Below are 18,868 nucleotides of genomic sequence, written 5' to 3' on the forward strand. Positions count from 1 at the left end.
AATTTTTTTTAAATTTTGCCAGTTCTGTTTTTTTGAGACAGCGTCTTGTTTGTAGTTCAGGCTGGCCTTGAATTCACTATGTATCCCAGGCTGGCCTCGAGCTCAGGGTGAACCTCCTGCTTCAGCCTCCCAAGTGCTGGAATTACAGGTGTGCATCAGCATGCCCATCTTCCCTTCTATGTTTTTCAGGACTTTGACATTTTTGAGGGATGCAGTATCTCTATTTAGGTTTTTCTGATGTATCCCCATAATTAGACTTTGGTTGCTGTATTTACTTTCAGTGGAAATACCACATAAATGTATGTCCTTTTTGTGTGTATTCTATCAGGAAGCACATTGAATACCTGTTTGTCTCATTTACTGGTAGTATTAACTTTATTTGCTCCCTTTAGTGTCAACCACATCTCTCTGTTGTAAAGCTCTGTTTTTCCCTTTGTAATGAATTAATTTCTTGTGAGAGGATACTTTGAGACTATGTAAATATCTTTTCTCACCAGACTTTCACTTATTAGGTTAGCATCTACTAATATTTCTTAGTTGAAACAACTTTATTTTGATGGGTGATAAGCGGTGATTTCTAACTCTAATTATTGCTTCTGCATTTATTAGTTTGTATTCTGTCATAAGGAGAAACTTCTCCTCCTGCCCTTCCTTCCCTTTCTTACTCATCTCTGCATAGACTAGTGGATTCTTAACTTTATTCTGTAGGTTATAATCTGTTCCTGTCATTTCTTTTAATACCTATATTGTCCCAGTGGGGACAGTTTGGTCAGTGGGGAGCCTTTTAGATCGGCTTATATGTCTTCATCATTCTTTGAGCACTTTTTTATTTCCTGGCATAATAAGGTGTTCTAAGCTCATCTTGTATTACCTAATCTTGGATTCAGCAGTTTCTCCCAGGAGTTCTGGTTTCTGAAGTGGAAGAATGTAGTTAAGAAACCAAGTTATATAGGTATTAGGTGTGCTCACTGTTGCTGGAGTATGCAGAGAATATGTGGACATTTTTCTTTAACACTTGTCTTATTTTTTAAAAAATTTTTGGTACTGAGGATCGAACTTAGGTCCTTGTGCTTGTGAGACAGGCGTGGTGCCACTGAGCTATAAATCCCTGGTCCACCACCTGTCTTATTTTTGAGCCCCTCTTTAAAGGTAACTACTATGAACAATTTGATTTCTGTTCTTCTGGTTTTCTTTTTTTTCTTCTGGTTTTCTTTCAGTGCATTTTTATAATGAAGACCTTTGATTTTTTTTTTCTTTTTCTTTCACATATGAATGTAAGTAGTGCCATTTGGTGTGTGTACACACACACGCACACAACTTCCTGTTTTCATTTAATGTATATCTATATGATATAATTTTTGTATCAGTAGATATGAAGCTATTTCATTCTTTTTTTTGGTACCGGGGATCAAACTCAGGACCTTGCACTTGCGAGGCAGGCGCCGGAACCACTGAGCTAAATCCCAGGCCCTTAGCTATTTCATTCTATTTAGTGGTTGATTAGAATTACATAATGAAGACTTGACATAGTCTAACTACTCCACTATTTGTGGACATTTCTATCTTTTTCTGTTCTAAGTATTTGATTGGACTTGTGAATATTTACTGGCTTTTTTTGTTTGTTTTGCTTTGTTTTGTCTTTTTCTTTTTTCTTTTTTTTGGTACTGGGGATTGAACTTGGGACCTTGCGCTTGTGAGGCAGGCGGCGGAACCACTGAGCTAGACCCCCAGCTTTGTTTTGTGTTTTGAGGTAGGGTCTCGCTATTGTAGTTCAGGCTGGCCTTGAACTCTTGGCGATCTTCCTGCCTCAGCCTCCAGAGTGCTGGGATTTCAGGTGTGCCCTACCTTGCCCAGCTCTATTTTTTAAATTTTGAGATGGGGTCTTGCTAAGTCACTAAGTTGACCAGGTTTGCAAGTTTCCAGCTCAGCCTGGGCAATTTAGCAATTTAGCGAGACCTTGTCTCAAAAAAGAGCTGAAGATGTAGTTGGTGGGGAGAATTGAGTTCAGTCCTCAGTTACACCCCACTTCCCATATTTATTATGGTTACTTGAAGTACACATCAAAGGTATTAAACTACTGGACCATGTGGTGTTGCTGATAAGGAAACAACTCTGTTGGGGCTGGTTCTGAGGCATCCTAAGACAGTAAATGTCTCTTTTCCTCTGGCTGGAGATGTGGTGGGATCCAGGAGCAGATGTTGAGTGCTAATGATGAAGTGTAGCAGATAGTCATTTGTTCCAGGACTGGATGGTGTATTGTCCCTGAGAGCCAGGGCCATCTGGATCCCTTCCTGCATGTGGATTCAGCCAGGTCTGGACAGAAGTCAAGACTTGGCTGAGCTGGGGAGGAATGGCAAGGAGAGGGCACAAGATAAGCAGAGTTGTGAGCTGTGAGAGCATGAAGCCATCACTGGGGTCAAGCAGTTGGCTGAGGCAGGAACTGAGGCCTTACTGTGGAAAAGCTGGAGATGAGTTTGGAAAGCAAGATGGCAGTTAGGTTGGTATCAGCCTTGCGTAAGGTCAGATGAAATATCGTCAGAGTCATCTGACTGAGGGTTGGAGATCCTGGCAGTGGGCGTACGAAAAGGGATTGAATAGGATTTTTATAGAAAATGTGGTTTAAAAGCTTTTTTATTATAAAAAATGATGTACTATATAGTTATTATAAAAGGAGAAGTATAAAGTACCACCTAGCTATATAGAAAGTGAGAGGGCTTCTGCTTCCACTCATCTATTAAGGTGTAACAATTTATTTTATATATATATATATATATATATAATATATATATATATATAAAACAGCTTAAAACAACACATTTATTTTCTCACTTTCTATGGATTTGGAATTGAGGGCTTGGCCAGGGTTGCCTTCTCATCTGAACACAATCATAGCTGCAGGCAGTGTTCACTTCCTTGCAGGCCTGTAGCCTGGGGGCCTTGGTGTTTTCGCTGGCATTCCCATGTGCTGTCCACCTTTCAAGGGAGAGGATCATACAAGTGCATGAGTACCAGAAGACAAGGATAGTTAGGAGACATCTTGGAGTCGGTCGCCTACTCCTCTGGGAAAAGGAAAAAAAGATTAAGAGACCATTCCTTATTGTTACTGTTGTTAAAAGTAAAATCTGTGGTCCATTTTTCTCTGTGTATAGGAATATACAGTAGGAATTTAGAAATGGCAAGAGCAAAGGTTGGGCTGGGGATTTAGCTCAGCGGCACTGTGTCTGCCTTGCAATTGCAAGGTCCTGAGTTCAATCCCTGGTACCGGAAAAAAAAAAAAAAAAAAAAAGAGCAAAGGTTGACTCTAGGTTTTGAGCCCAGATACCCAGGAGACACTGTACTGTGTCTTGGTTCCTCCCAACAAAAATTTGTTAAACTTGCAGAAGAACACAGAGCATCAAAACAGTAATAACAGTTACTACTAGGAAATGGTGATTTCCGTACTGTTTTCTAAAATGGGAATAAATTGGTTTATTCTACCCATTGCTTTACAACCAGGCTCCCTTGAGGACTTAATTTACATATCCTTTGCCCTGTTTCTTAGTAACTTCTTCCATGTTGACAAGGACCATAATATGCCAAGAGTGGATGATGTCATTTAGCTGGTGCTATCAATGATGTGTTCCAAATAAACTGTCTTCCTGTTGGGGAGTTCACACTACACACACTACACACACACACACACACACACACACACACACACACACACACACTCTGTATGACCTGGGCTATAATAGAATGTGGCTCAGCAGACCCTTTTGTGAGCCAGTAGTCTCTCAGCTTGTTTATTTGTCCCCTCCCCTCTCCTCCCCTTCGCTTGTACTGGGGATTAGATCCATAACCTAAGCAGCTAGGTAGCACTCTGCCACTGAGGTATATTCCCAGCCCTTTCTTCTACTTTGTTTATTCATTGGGTGTTGAGGATTGAACCCAGGGTGTCATACATACTAAGTATGCATTGTACCATTGAGTGATATCCCCCAGGCTCCTGTCCCCTCCCCTCCCCTCTCTTCCTCTTTTCTGTACTAGGATTGAGTCCAGGGCCAAGCACCTGCTAGGTAATGCTGTACCACTGAGCCTCATCCCTAGATAGGGTCTCACAAAATTGCTGAGGCCGGCCTCACTGACCTCCCCCGCCCCCCAATTCCCTGGAGGATCAGACTTAGGACCTTGCACTTGCCATGCAGGCACCGCACCACTGAGCTACATTCCTGGCCCAGCCCTTTTTTTTTTCTTTTGCCCTTTTGAGACAGGATCTCACTATGTAGATCAGGCTGCCCTCGAACTCAGTATGTAGGCCAGGTTGGCCTCAGGCTCATGGTGATCCTCCTGCCTCAGCCTCCTAAGTGCTGAGATTTCAGGTGCGCACCAGTATGCCTGGCTTGGCCTTGAACTCTTGATCTTTTTTTCCTCAGCCTATCAAAATTCTGGGATTACAGGAGTACTCTACCATGCCTGGCTCCTAGTTTCTTGACTATGTTTTTGTCACCATGTTTGTTTTGTCAGAGGAATATAATATAAAAACATAAATGTTGTACCTGGCCATGGTGATGCACACCTGTAATCCCAGGTACTCAGGAGGCTGAGACCACAGGATCGAGAATTCAAAGCCAGCCTAGGCAGCTTAGTGAGACTCTATCTCAAAACAAAATTTTAAAAATGGCTGGGTTCAATCCCCACCACTACACATGCACATTAAAAAAAAAAAAAAAGGTTGGTTTTCTTTCTACTATAAAAGTAATATGGCTGTTAGAATATTTTAGAAAACTTGGCACCTGGTCATGGTGGCACACATCTGTATTTCAAGCATCCTAAAGTGCTGAGGCAGGAGGATCACAAGTTTGAGCCTAGACTGGGCAAGTTAGGGATTTAGTGGGACCCTGCCTCAAAATTAAAAAAAAAAATGGGGGTAGCGGGGGATAGTGGAAAGTGGCATGAATCTGTAATCCCAGCACTTGGAGGGCTCAGGCAGGAGGATCACTGTGAATTTGAGGCCAGCCTGGGTTACATAGTGAGTTAAAGACCAGCCTAAACTACATAGGAAGACCCTGTCTCAAAAAATAAACAAAGAAGGATAAAAAAGGTCTGAGGATATAGCTTAGTGTGAAGACCCTAGGTTTAAACCCCAGTACTGCAAAAAATAAAAACAAAATACGAAATATGGAAACATAGAAAAAAACCCAACTGATAAAAGTTGAAGTCCCAGGGCCAGGGAGTTAGCTCAGTGGTGCCGTCACCTGCCTTGAAAGCTCAAGGTCCAGAGTTCAATCCCTGGTACCATTAAAAAAAAAAAAAAAAAAAAGGTGAAGTTCCACAACAAAAAAGACACCATTATTTACATTCTTACAATTCTAGAAAATAATATGTACTATATTTTATATATTATACATGATTTTATATTTTCATATTTTTGTGAGTTTTTAAAAAATATATTAATTGGTACATTTTAGGTATACAGTACATTTACATTTATCATTGGGTGTTTGTACCTGAACATGATGTATCTTAGTTCTTATTTTTTTCCCCATTACCTATGCACCCTTCACCCCACCACCCTTTGTGAGTTTTTTTTAAGCATAGTTATACTGTACATATTCTTTTCATACATAGAACACTTCTGCTGGTTGTATTATTTTAATATTCCTTTTGTGTTTTTATTAGTTAATAGTAATACTTCATTATGTAGTTAATAAAGTGGGCTGTTAGAATTAGTATTTTGCAGGTTATGCTTCGGGTACATGGCTCCCTGTCTGGGATTATGCATAACTTTGTTCTAGGCAGACAGCTGTAAGGGTAGTGACAACAAATACTCACTTGTTATAGTTAATAATGGATTTTCTCTTCTGCCTCATGGAAACATGTATGAGCATTGTGAAATTAGTAGTGTATTCTCATTCATTGATGTGGAAGAAGCCTCAGATTAACTTCTTTGATGTAGTGGAACCCTACAGTAAATATAGACGAGAAGTAAAGAATGTAGCACATTCCCCATTTCAACATTTTTATATCAGGAATGAACAGACCACCTGTTGTACAAATGGAAAAGGTTGTGCCCTATGAGATTTTCTGTGTTTTTGTTTTTGTTTTTTTGAGGCAGGATTTCACTCCATAGTCCAGACTGGCCTTCAACTCATAATGATCCTTGAGCCTCAGCCTCCTAGTGCTGGCATTACTGATGTGCACCATGATTCCCAGCCCAAGATTTCTTTCCCAGAATTTTTTCTGCTGATTGACCAAGGAGAGAGTATTGTTCAGGGAGGTGGAATTGGAAGGATAAGTAGGACTTGGTTTGCATGTGGAAAGGCCATGTCATGTGGAGGGAACCACATGGCCTACACTGGCTGAGCTGGCAGCTTTCATTGTGCATACAGAATACTGTACTTCCTTTTGTGGTAGTATGGGAAAATAAGGGTAAAGTTGGGAGGTATGGAAAATGTTTTTTCATATCTCCAAAAATTTGTTATGTTTGGGAATAAAACAGTCCAGTTTGTAAGACCTTAATGAGAAAGAAATAGTTGCTGAAGTCTTGGGGAGTTTATATATCTTTTCTTGCTGTTGTGTGTATTTTTTGTTGTTGTTGTTGTTGGTTTTTTTTTGGTATCGGGGATCGAACTCAGGTCCTTGTGCTTGCACAGGAGGCGGTGAAACCACTGAGCTAAATCCCCGGCCCTAAGTTTTGTTTTTGTTTTCTTTTTCGTATTTTTTTTTTTAACATATTCTAAACATTTTCTCATCACTAAAAAGCATGAACAGGGGCTGGGGATTTACTTCAGTGGCTCTGCACCTGCCTTGCAAGCACAAGGTCCTGAGTTTGACCCCTGGTATGGGAGTGGGTGGGGAATGTAAATAGCCGAGTGTGGTAGTGCACATCTGTAATCCCAGCACTAAGGAGGCAGGAGGATCACTGTAAGTTGGAGGCCAGTCTGGGCTATATAGTTCAAGATCACCCTGAACTGCAAGGCAAGACCCTGTCTCAAAAAAAAGGCATAAACATTTTATTCCTATACAGTTAAGTGCCTGACTTGCAAACTTTCACAGGTACCAAAAGACCTCCCACTATGAGCATTCTTAGATGCAAACAAAACATGGTAGTAGCTCATGTGCCTGCTGGACATTGTCACAGTTGAGTTGCTGTGTGCTTACTGTACAGTGCAATAGTATACAGTAGTACAGTGCTCAGTCAGAGCTCAGGATGTCTGAAAGGAAGAGGAAGAGCAGTGGTGATGTGGAGGGGACTACTAGGAAGCACAGAGCAATATTCATTGTATATTTATGTCAAAGGTGTATAAGACTCAGACTTAATGAACATTTTCTCAATGGAATTTATTCATAAGTGGGGACTTGCTGTATAATAATTTATCTTCTTTTTGATTTGTGGTTCTGAAATTATAGTTGTGTAATTACTAGATTTTGTCAGAGGCTATTTACTCATAGCTGATTTATACCATATTTCCTGCCCTCCTTTCCCTGATGTTTGAGTATTTTCCAGCAATGCAGGGTAGGTTATCAGCAAGCTGATAGTCAGAAGGGCTTGTGTATCAGCAAGTTATACTTTGCTGGGTTGTATATCAGGAAGTCTCACTTCTAGAACTTCTGTGGTTGAAGATTCATGATGTTTAAATCTTGTTTTGATGTTTCCTCTGTCACACAAAACCAACAAAATCTGTTCCCCCTTCTGATAGTACCACAGATTGAACCTAGAGCCTTCACACTGAGCTACATCCCCAGCCCTAAAATTTTGAGACAGGTCTTGCTAATTTGCTTAGATGGGGCCTGAATTTGCAATCCTCCTGCCTCAGCTTCCCAGACTGCTGGAATTACAGATATGTGCCACCATGCCTAGCTTCAGCCACTCTTTGGCTAGTGTCATCTGGACACTTGGCCAGGGCCTTTGTGATGGTGACATCTGGCAGTATCTTCTCATTGGAGTGTTTTCTGTCCACTTGAGCCTCTTTGATCCTTGTGTCATCCCTCAGAGGCAGGTAGCTCACCTGAGTGTCATGCATATTCTCTTTGGAAGTCCAGCTGTCCTGCCCTCTGCTTCGATGCAAAGTATCAAGGATTTTGCTTTTGCTGGGAATTTTCATCCTGCTGAACTGATCTTGTTTCCTTTTGAAAGTCTTGCTGGACTGTTAGACTATCAGACCAGGTGTGCCTTCCTTTCAGCAGATAGTTAGATCCCATCTGTCTTGTAAGCTACTTGTGGTCAAGGAGATGTGAGGTCATTGATAGTCTGCATAGGGCCGGGGATTTAGCTCAGTGGTTTTGCCGCCTGCTGCGCAAGTGCAAGGACCCGAGTTCTATCCCTGGTACCCCCCGCCCCAAAAAAAGGATAGTCTGCATAGATGAAACTGAATTGGCTTAGAAAACTCTGCCTAGAGAGTGTAGATTGACTGATGTCAATCTAAAGGCTGTTTTGAAGGCTGTCTTCAGCTGCTGGACATGGTTTTCAATGACTTGGATAAACATCTGAGACTATGTATAGTTTTACATAATCTAGAGTTAGAGTTCTTAGCCAGGTCTGGTGCATGCCGTTAATGTCAGCACTTGGGAGGTTGAGGCAGTGAGTTTGAGGCCAGCCTAGGCTACATAGTGAGTTCAAGGCCAACCTGGACTACAGAGAGAGGTAGAGAGAGAGACAGAGACAGAGAGACAGAGACAGAGGGAGGGAGGGGAAGGAAAGAATCAGATGGAGATGGAGTTTATTAGGAATAAATGTAATTCCAACATGGAGATTCCCAGAACTGTTTGGGGAAAGATGAAATGCACTTGATGTTTTAAAAAGACAAAACAGTGTTCAGGGTCTTGGTGAACCAAGCTTGGTACCATCCAACATCATATAATAGACTATTTAAAAAAATCTTTGACTCTTTTAATAAAAGACATCCTAAACAGTGGGACTGTTAATTCCACTGAATTGTGGTTGGCCATATTAGGAATCTTATGGGTTTTTGTGTTTTTTTTGGTACTGGGGATCGAACTCAGGACCTTGTGCTTGGGAGCCAGATGCGGCACCACTGACCTAAATCCCTGGCTCTGGTTTATTTTGGATTTTATATTTTTAGAAGGCCATAGACAAAACTGAGAGCTTTAAAAGGTAATGTCTCCCCCATCCCTTGCTGGGGCATTTGAAGGCTGGTGGAAGAAATATTTCACACTTGATTATATAATGACTGTCTCCAGCCACCTTCCAGAAACAACATAAGCCTACTTGCACAAAGATGTGTATTGGAAATGATAATGGTTTCCATTTATGGATCAGCTGCTTTTTGCCAAATATGTGTATTATCTATAGCCCTCTCTCCAACTCTAAAATAGGTTGTATCTCTCCCTCTTATAGTTAGGAAGCTAGATAAAAAGATTAATTTGTACAGTTTACTTATGCTGCTAATGAAGAGTAGAACTGGGGTTGAAAGTTGAACTATTTCTTTATTCAGTACACCTCTGGCATGGTCATGCAGTGAGGCCCATAGTGGTGAGACTTCTCTGCTTATGAGCACATTGCTTCCTTAGAAGCTCTCCATAAGTCCAGAAAATACTTTATAGTAATATTAGCCAACCTGGATCTGCAGAACACTTGCACTTTCTAGGCACTTTAGCGTGGAATTTATTTCTCTTTCTCTTCTTTCTTTTCTCTCTCTTTTTCCCCCTTTCTCTCCCTTTCCTCTCTTTCTCCCTCCCTCTTTTCTATCTGCCTGACAGGGTCAAGTTGCCAAGACTGGCCTATGAATGTGTGATCCTCCTGTCTCAGCCTCCCAAGTACCTGGGATTACTGCATATCCCATCCTGCTTGGTTGCAGTTTATTTAAATCTTACAGCTCAGTGAAGTAGTTACTATTATTATTTCTACCCTTGATATGAAGAAACTGAGGCAAAAGGAGAAAATGGATCAGAAATAGGTCATCTAGCTGTAAAGTCTACACTTGTAGCTATTGTGCTGTGCTTGCCTAATGCAGATGGCCGGCCTGTGTTTGTATAGAAGGATGCAGAGTTTTAAAATAGAATGGTGATTCTCCATGAAATCGTCAAATTCCTCATTTTTGACTCTTAAATTTTCTTTTAGAATTCAAAAATGTTTGTACTTTAGTGGTCTACTTTTGCGTTGTAAATAAGCAGATAAAGTGTATCATAAATCAAGGCTTCCAAGAAGCCCAATGTTCGCTGAGATTGCTGTAGCTGGGCTTAACTACTGTCACCTTCAGATAGTCACAGTTAGTGTTGATACAGTTTGACTTTGAACCTTAACTTTGTTCATGCAGTTGCAAGTGGAATTGTCTGTAGTGATTTTTGAAAGCCTATTTGTCAAACAGAAAAGGTTGAACCATATGGAATGGATAATATTTAACCCATTCATTCATTCATTCATTCAGTTTAACCTTTCTTTTTTTGTTGTTTTTTGGTACTGGATATTGAACTCAGGACCTTGCACTTGGCGAGGCAGGCACAGTGCCACTGAGCTAAATCCCCGGCCCAATTTAACCTTTTTAACATACAAAAATGTCAGGTTTATATTGTTCAACCTAGTAGGCCCAAGAGGTGGTCATTCCAGAGAAATCGTATGCTTTTTGTTTCTTTTGTTGTTGTGGTGGGTTTTTTTGCTTTTTGTTTTAAGAAAGAATTTTACGATATATGGTATTAGAAGTTTAAGGTTTTAAATTTTTTAAATTAAATGTTTATTAGTACATTTGTAATACATAATGATTTTACATTGATTGTTAGGAGTTGGTACATGTACTAGAAGTTGAGTTTTCTCCACTGACATGCTTTTCCTGTGCAGTTATTTGTCTGAGAAGTAAGTGTTCCATCTCACTTCATCTTAATTTTTTCTTTTTCTTATGGTACTGGGAATCAAACTTGGGACCTTGCACTTGTGTGGCAGGCGGCAGAACCACTGAGCTAAACCTCCGGCCTCTTTTTTTTAACCTGTGGCTACTAATTCAGAACTTATTTTTTCCTGTTTTGCTGTACTAGAGATTAAACCCAGGGCCTCACACATGTTAGACAAGTCCTTGCCATTGAGCTATGCCGTGAGCCCTGGAGGTTCTTAATATCTTATTACAGGTAGAAAATGATTTTAAGGCATTGTGTTTTGGAGGGTGTGTGTGGGTAATTTTTTATATATTTAAATTGTTTATATAACATACCCTTTGCTCATCAAATCTAATTTTGAAATGTAGAGTACTATTTAGATTGAATTTAGGAATTTTTTTACTTTTATCTACTTAATAAGTGAATCTGTATTAGTCAGCTTTCTATCACTGTGACAAAATACTTGAGAGACATCAAGCTGAAAGAGAAAAGGTTTATTTTGGCTTATGATTTGCCTTTTTTCCTCTTCTTCTTCTTCTTCTTCTTCTTCTTCTTCTTCTTTCTTCTTTCTTCTTTCTTCTTTCTTCTTTCTTCTTTCTTCTTTCTTCTTTCTTCTTTCTTCTTTCTTCTTTCTTCTTCTGTTTTTTGAGACAGTCTCACTATGTAGTTCAGGCTGGCCTTGAACTCACTGTGTAGCCAAGGCTTAACTCAAACTCATGGTGATTCTGTTGCCTCAGGCTCTTGAGTCCTGGGATTACAGGCATGTGCCACTATGTCTGACATGGTTTATGGTTTCAATCTGTGGTCATTTGGCCCCATTTCTTGGGCCTGTGGCAAGGTAGAACGTTATGGTAGGGAATGTGGTAAAGCAGAGCTACTCATCTCATGGTAGCGCAGGGAGGGGTGAAGACAGAGAGAGGGAGGGGGAGAGAGAGAGAGAAGAGAAGAGAAGAGAAGAGAAAGAGGAGAACAAAAGGGAGAGGGAGAAAGAAGAGAAAGGGACCTGGGGCAAAATACACCCTATATCAAGGGCATGCTCCCAACAAGCTACTTCTTCCAGCTAGGCTCTACTCCTAAAATTTCCACCACCTCCCAAAAGCCCATGAAGTTGTGAATCTATAAATGGATTAATCCATTAATGAAGTTAGGGTCTTCATGACCCAGTTACCTCCCAAAGGCTCCAACTCTGAACATGGATGCATTTGGGATCGAGCCTTTAACATATGAGCTTTTAAGGGACGTTTAAGAACTAAACCATAACAGAATCTATGATGGAAAACAAAAACAAGCAAACCACCATGGACCTATTTCTGGAGAGAGTGATCACCTTTTAAGAAGACCTTTAGGGGGCCAGGGATTTAGCTCAGCAGTTCTGCTGCCTGCCTTCCAAGCTCAAGGTCCAGACTTCTATCCCTGGTACCAAAAAAAAAAAAAAAGAATAAAAAGGAAGACCTTCAGGCAAGCCTTTTAGGGGGGATTCCAAATGAAGACACAGTTACCATAAGCAATGACAGCTCTGGGGCTGTTATTGTTCCTGAAGACCGTGGAGTTAAATGATGGCGAACCTTTTGGGTCTTTTAATGACACAAACAACCTGCTGCAGCACATGTGCCATAGGTTCACTGCCATTGTTCTAGTTGATTAAGATTTTGAAGCAGGGCCCAGGGATCTAGCTCAGTGGTGCTGCTGCCTGCCTTGCAAGTGCAAGGTCCCAAGTTTGATCCTCAGTACCAAAAAAAATAATAATAAATAAAAAAAAAATTTTGAAGCAGAAGATAGTGATGATGATCCTAATCCTATGTAGGCCTATTCTGATGTAGTTTATGTCTTAATCTTTAACCAAAAAAATTTTAAAAAGTAAAAAAAGCTGGGTGTGGTGGCGCATGCTTGCAATCTCATCATTTGGGGGGCTGAGCCAGGAGGATCACTGCAAGTTTGAGGACAACTTGGGGTACATAGTAAGTTCAATGCCAGACTGAACTACGTAGTGAGACCTTGTCTCAAAAAGCCAAAAAAAAGGTAAAAAAAGAGTAGAAAAAAGCTTATAAAATAAGGATATAGCCAGGCATGGTGATGCATGCCTGTAATCCTAGCACTAGAGAGTTCAAGGCCAGCCTGGGCTACATAGCAAGGCCCTGTCTCAAAAAAACCAAAAAGGATGTAAATAGAAAAATTTTTGTACATGAGTGATTTTTGTAGTTTGATTTTGTACTGTTTTAAGGTAAGAGTCAAAAAGTTTATAAAGAAAAAAAAAAGAATTTTAAAAAACATTTCTTCTCATTATGGAGCAGTACTTAGAAAAATTATCATAACATTTACCAAAAGTTTAGCATGCTGTTTACTTCTAATAGAAAATACATGATTACATTTAGGAAAACTTTTATTTACCCAAGAAAGTGTCCATTAAGGATACTCTTGGATGACCCAGTCTGTAGAGGAGGAATGGCTTGAGTTTCAGGTGACTGTTCTCACTGGGGTGAGGGTGCCAGGAAGGGGGCCTCCAGTGAGCAGTGTGGCACACATGAACACCCTGTGACAGCTTTGCTTTTTGTTACTGGTGCATGGCACACTATTGTCTTCTGTTTATTTGATTTTTGAAAATCAACTTCTTCATTTCTTTAAATTTGATCATCACGTCCTCCAAGTTTTCCTCATGTCCTCCAGTTCCATTCACTTGGTTGCTTTGTTTCCTTTTTCCTTGCAATCTCTGGATCCTTTTGAATGAATAAAGTATATGATAAAGCAAAATATGTGGTAAGCTTCTAAGGCTCAGTACTAAAACTGTGGGAGCATTGTACTCTAATGCAATCATTGTTGTAAAATCCCTTAAGTTTCATAAAGAGATCCCTCAGAATGTTCCCTAGTTCTGCCCCACTCCAGGGTGGTGGTGAATATGAATTTGGTCCAACTCAAGAGCAACGAATTCTGGCTTAAGATTCCTGATTTTCTTTAGAATTTTCCCCTGTGAAACTCTGAGAACTTGTAAGGCTACTTAAACATGTGGATCTCTTCTTTATAAAAATGAATGTATCATAGTTGTTTACCTGAAGTTGTATTTATTCTCTCCAAACAATTTTGGGAAGTACTGGCAGTCTGCTTGGTGTCTCTGGCTACTTATGCATGCCATTCTTTCATTTTCCATTGCTGTATGTTAATGCATGTTTTGTAATACTAGGATAAGCACAAGGGATCTTTGCTTTTTTTTTTTTTTTTTCCAGTACCAAATGCTTTTAAGAAAACAGATGATTTTGTGACATCTAATGTGCCAGCTGTGGACCTGGACCACAAATTTAGATGCAAGGTTGTGGACTGTTTAAAATTTTTCCGCAAAGCTAAACTGCTGCACTATCATATGAAATATTTCCATGGGATGGAGAAGTCACCAGAGCCAGAGGAAAGCCCAGGGAAGAGGCATGTCCAAACAAGGGGCTCTTCAGCTTCTGACAAGGCCGGCCAGGAGAGCTTGACTAGGAAGCGGGTCTCTGCAAGTTCTCCGAGTAAGTATCTTGGTTCTGCACTGTATTATCAAGGGCTCTGCTGTTTAGTCACAGTGCTTATGTCTCTGACACAGAAAGATTGTTCTAGTTCAGTTGAATTCCATTAGACTAAATGATAAGTGATCTTTAGAAGTTGTTTCTTGGAGTTATGGCCCTTGTGGGGGAAGGAGGACTACCTAACTCTGTCTTATTTCTGCCCCTTGCTGCCCAAGTTACCTTGAGGAAGTTACCTAGTTGCTGAAGATTCTGGTGCTCTCAGGATGAGTGGGGACAGTTGAGTGAGGAGGTGTCTGCAGAAGCCAGTGGGAGAATTTGTGCCCAGAACAGCATAGATGCTGTCATTCTGCCAGGCAGCAGGAAAAACCCAAAAGAACAAAAAAGTGATACTTGTTTCATCTGCTGGGTGCAAACGTTGAATCTTCTTGCCTTTTAATTGCAGTTAAAGATATATATATGTATATATTTGTTTTAGGTTTTTTGTTGGTTTTTTTGAGACTGGGTCTCACTATGTAGTTTAGGCTGTCTTTGACTCACTGTGTAGCACAGGCTGGCCTTGAACTCATGATAGTGCCTCTCCCTCAGCCTCCCAAGTGCTGGGATTACAGGCGTGTGGAACAAGGCTTGGCCAGTTGAAAATATTTTCTAACAGCACTGTTTAGTTTGTGTAGAAACCACAGTAGTGCTAGTATGGATTACTATAAACTTTCATTTCTTCTTGCAGAGAATCTTTTGGAAGTTTTTTCTGAAATTATAGAAATTGAAAAATTATATATCAAGGGAATTTTAGAAGAAGTAATGGATTTCCAATAAATTCTACAATTTTCCCAGCTTGTTTACCTGAAATTGTAGTATCACTATTTATTTATTGGCTTATAGCTATTCCATTGAAGGATGTAAGTATTGCCGGGCATGGTGGTGCACACCTGTAATCCCAGCACTTGGGAGGCTGAGGCAGAGGAATCATGAGTTTGAGGATAGTCTGGGGTACATAGCAAGAGCTTGTCTCAAAACAGAAGAACAAAAAATAACATCAAAGAAACAGAGCCCAGTTATCAAATTTTCTCATTTCCTCTGCACAGCTTTAGCTGTTTTAATCCTCTCTGAGAAGAAAAAGTTGCTTATTGAGCATGGAATCAGAGCACCAAAATTAGAATCTTCTCATGCTAAAATAGATTTGGCCAGTTCATTTGACAATGATTTATTACCAGGCTCTGACTTGGGCACTGCAAAAGAGACCCGAATCCCTTCTGCCTAGTGCTTGTGGTTGTGCCTATTCTAGTACAGAGAAGGAGCAAAAAGAATTGATTCATTTTCTGAGACATCCTCTTGCCTGGGCAGTACCTGCTTCATTTAGGGCCACACTGACAGGGATGTTAATGTCTGTTACTTCCCAGTCTCGCTGTGTTGGGTGGCCTTTTTTTTTTTTTTTTTTTTTGTACTGAGGGTCAAACTCAGGACCTTGTGCTTGCAAGGCAGGCAGCGGAACCAATGAGGTAAATCCCCGCCCCTGGGTGGCCATTTTTGTATTTTAGGTGAGTTTAGATCTCTTTGCTTTTGGCCAGGCATGGTGGCGCATGCCTGTAATTCTAGCATTTGGGAGGCTGAGGAAGAAGGATTACTGCAAGTTTGAGGCCAACCTGAACTACATAGCAAGACCTTGTCTCAAAAAACTAAAAAGATAAAAAACAGAAAACAAAACTATATATGTGAAATTGCGCAGGCAGAATGAAAACTTCTACACTTGATCTTAGCCAAAAGGCTGAGAAGCGATAAGAATGTAAACTTCTGATGAATGTTGCTAATCACTCTTCAGAATGCTTGTCCTAATTGGTAGTCTCCTACCAACAGGTTATTAATATTGTCAAATTGTGAACATTGTTCCCTCCTGGTACTGGGGATTGGCCGAGGGGCTCATGAATGCTAGGCAAGTGCTATATCCCTATCCCTTTTTATTTTTAAATTTGAGTTAGCTTCTGTGTCCTGGCTGGGTTTGAACTTGTGGTCTAATTCCATTGGCCTCCCAAGTAGCTGATATATCTTTTTTTTCCCTTACGATTTATTGTGAACCTAGGCAATATTTTTTCTTTTTTTCGCAAAACATTTATTGATACATTTTAGATATGCATAATGATAACATTCGTCATAGGGAGTTTGTACCAGTACATAATATATTTTATTGGTTCTTTTTATAGGTGAAAAATGTTTAAGCGACTTTAGTATTTTATTATTTATTTATTTTTAGTATTTTATTTTTTAAATAGTAGAATATTTTAAACATACAGAAAAGCACACAGATATAGCAAATATATATGTATCCCCTACCCAGACTTAACAAATGTCAGTGTTTTGCCATATTTTTTCAGTTTTTTTTCAAAAAAGAAATCAATGAAGTAGAAAAAAAAGATGAAATAAGAACCTCCTGGGCGTGATGCTGCTTGCCTGTAATTCCAGCACTTGGGAGGCTAAGACGGAAGGATTGCCATGAGTTGGAGGCCAACCTGAACTACATAGCGAGACCCTGTCTCAAACAAAACAAAACTCCTATACTCCTTTTCCTTTTTTCCTCTTATATGTCCCCAAATATGTCCATATATATTAAGAGATATCAGAGTATTTTGAGTGTTATAAGCACTTACATTGATAGAGTATTTTATTTAAAAATTTTTTTGTTTTGGGCCAGGGCTTTAGCTCAGTGGTTCCGCTGCCTGTCTCGAAAGTGCAAGGTCCAGAGTTCAAACCCCGGTACCAAAACAAAAACAAAAACAAAAATTTTTTGGGGTTTAGAATATGCATAAAAATAAAATATGCATAAATGGTATCAAAATACATTCTTACTAGTTGGTGCTTTTGTTCTGTATTGTTTTAGCTTCTTTCTGCAAACCTGTAGCTAGATCTCTTTGGTTCTTTAGCTGGTGTATAGTATTATATTGTGTGAGTATGTCAGACTTACTGAAGTTGCTAGTTTTTTGCTATTATAGGTGATCTTGCAGGAAATGCCTTTGTACACGTTTCTTTCCCTCCCCTCCTCTCCCCTCCCCTCTTTCTCTTTGTCTGTCTCTTTCCCTCCCTCCCTCTCTTTCTTCCTTTTCTTTTCTTTTTTCTACCTATCTACAGGGTCTGGCTAAGTTGCTAAATTGTCCAGGCTGACCTTGAACTTGCAATCCTTCTGCCTCAGCTTCCCATAGAGCTGGTATTACTGGTGTGCGCCACCACACCTGGCTAAGTGAGTGTTTCTTTAGAAAATTTACCTAGAAGAGAAATTCCTAGATGGAAGGGTTTTAGTTAATATACCAGAAAGCATTTGACAATGGTGGTTTAATTCATAGTCTTAGCAGCTTTGTGATTTTATTATGTCCTCACCAACTTTTGGTGTTATTTTACAAAAATTTCCCCAATCTTATGAATTTTTTTTCTTTTTTTGGTATCTGGGATCAAACTCCAGACCTTGTATTTGCAAGGCAGGTGGCAGCACTGCTGAGGTAAATCCCCAGCCCTCCAATCTTAGGAATTTGAAATGGTTATTTCCTTGTTTTTCTCAGTAAGAAAAACATCTTTTTTTTTTCTTTCTTTCTTTTTTTGGTTTTTATGAGACAGGGTCTCACTATGGAGTTTAGGCTGGCCTTGAACTCATGGTGATCTTCCTGGCTGTCTCCCAAATGCTGGTATTACCAGCCTGTGCCACCACACCCAGCTTTTTAAGTTTTTTTTTGGTACCGGGGATCGAACTCGGGCCCTTGCGCTGGCTTCTTTTTTAAAAAAACAGGGTCTCACCATATTCCCCAGGCTGGCCTTGAACTCATACTTTAAGTAGTCTTACTGCTTTTTTTCTGAGTAGTTTGGAATATGAGCATTTGGTTTTTACTTTTTTTTTTTTGTATTGCTGGGGATTGAATCCAGTGTCTCATATATACCAAGCAAGCGCTCTACCACTGAACTATTTCCCTAGCCCTTTAAAAAATTTATTTTTAGACTGGGTTTCACTAAATTGCTGAGGCTGGCCTCAAGTTTTTGATCCTCCTGCCTCAGCCTGCCAGCTAGGTGAGATTACAGGTGTGTACCACCATGCTTATCTTGTATTTTACTTTTTAAATTAGATTCAAAAGCATTACAAACTTCCCTTCTTCTACCATCTCCTGCCAGGCTGCTCTTCTGACTCCTGCTAGGGTGAGCAAGCTCTATCTGGAGGCATTTGCTCTGGTCTGAAGACCACTGTTCCTGTGGCTTGTTCTCGCTCTTTTTTTTTTCCCCCATTAAGTTTCTTGGTACATTTTAGGTGTAAAATACAGTTACATACACCACTGGGATCTTGTACCATTACATGAGTATCTTGGTTCTTATTTTTTCCCCCTTCCCCTACCCTCCCTTCACCCCCTCCACCCTTCCCTATTTGAAAAGATTTTGTTTCCATTTTTTTCTTTTTCTCATATTTTTTCTTTTCCCTTCTTTCCTTTCCTCTACCCCTCCCACTTCCACTGCTCCTTTAGACCTTTACTTCCTATTACACAATATCAGCTATACATTTTTAAAATTAAAATATCAAGACCTAGGAGACATTACCACAGATT

General features: G+C 40.0%; 1 protein-coding gene and 1 pseudogene across 11 annotated transcripts in view; one reads left to right on the forward strand and one right to left on the reverse strand.

Annotated features, from left to right (window-relative positions):
• Positions 1-18,868, forward strand: part of Phf20 (PHD finger protein 20) — a 140,484-nt gene that overhangs the window by 75,692 nt on the left and 45,924 nt on the right. For 9 of the 11 annotated variants that reach the window (XR_015442083.1, XM_087189122.1, XM_087189124.1 and 6 more), the window contains one exon: positions 14,025-14,303. The exons of the other annotated variants lie outside the window; for them this stretch is intronic. Coding sequence is in view for 8 of the 9 variants with exons in the window: in XM_087189122.1 (XP_087045248.1) it covers positions 14,025-14,303 (279 nt within the window). In the remaining variant the exon portion in view is untranslated. The remainder of the gene's footprint in view (positions 1-14,024; positions 14,304-18,868) is intronic. 11 annotated transcript variants of the gene reach the window in all.
• On the reverse strand, positions 15,896-16,074 carry LOC147824719 (U2 spliceosomal RNA; annotated as a pseudogene).

This window comes from Heterocephalus glaber, unplaced genomic scaffold, assembly GCF_053883595.1.
Source record: "Heterocephalus glaber isolate CG9 unplaced genomic scaffold, H.glaber_assembly_v1.0 deba00001532, whole genome shotgun sequence".
In the NCBI taxonomy this organism is placed as follows: Eukaryota; Metazoa; Chordata; class Mammalia; order Rodentia; family Bathyergidae; genus Heterocephalus; species Heterocephalus glaber.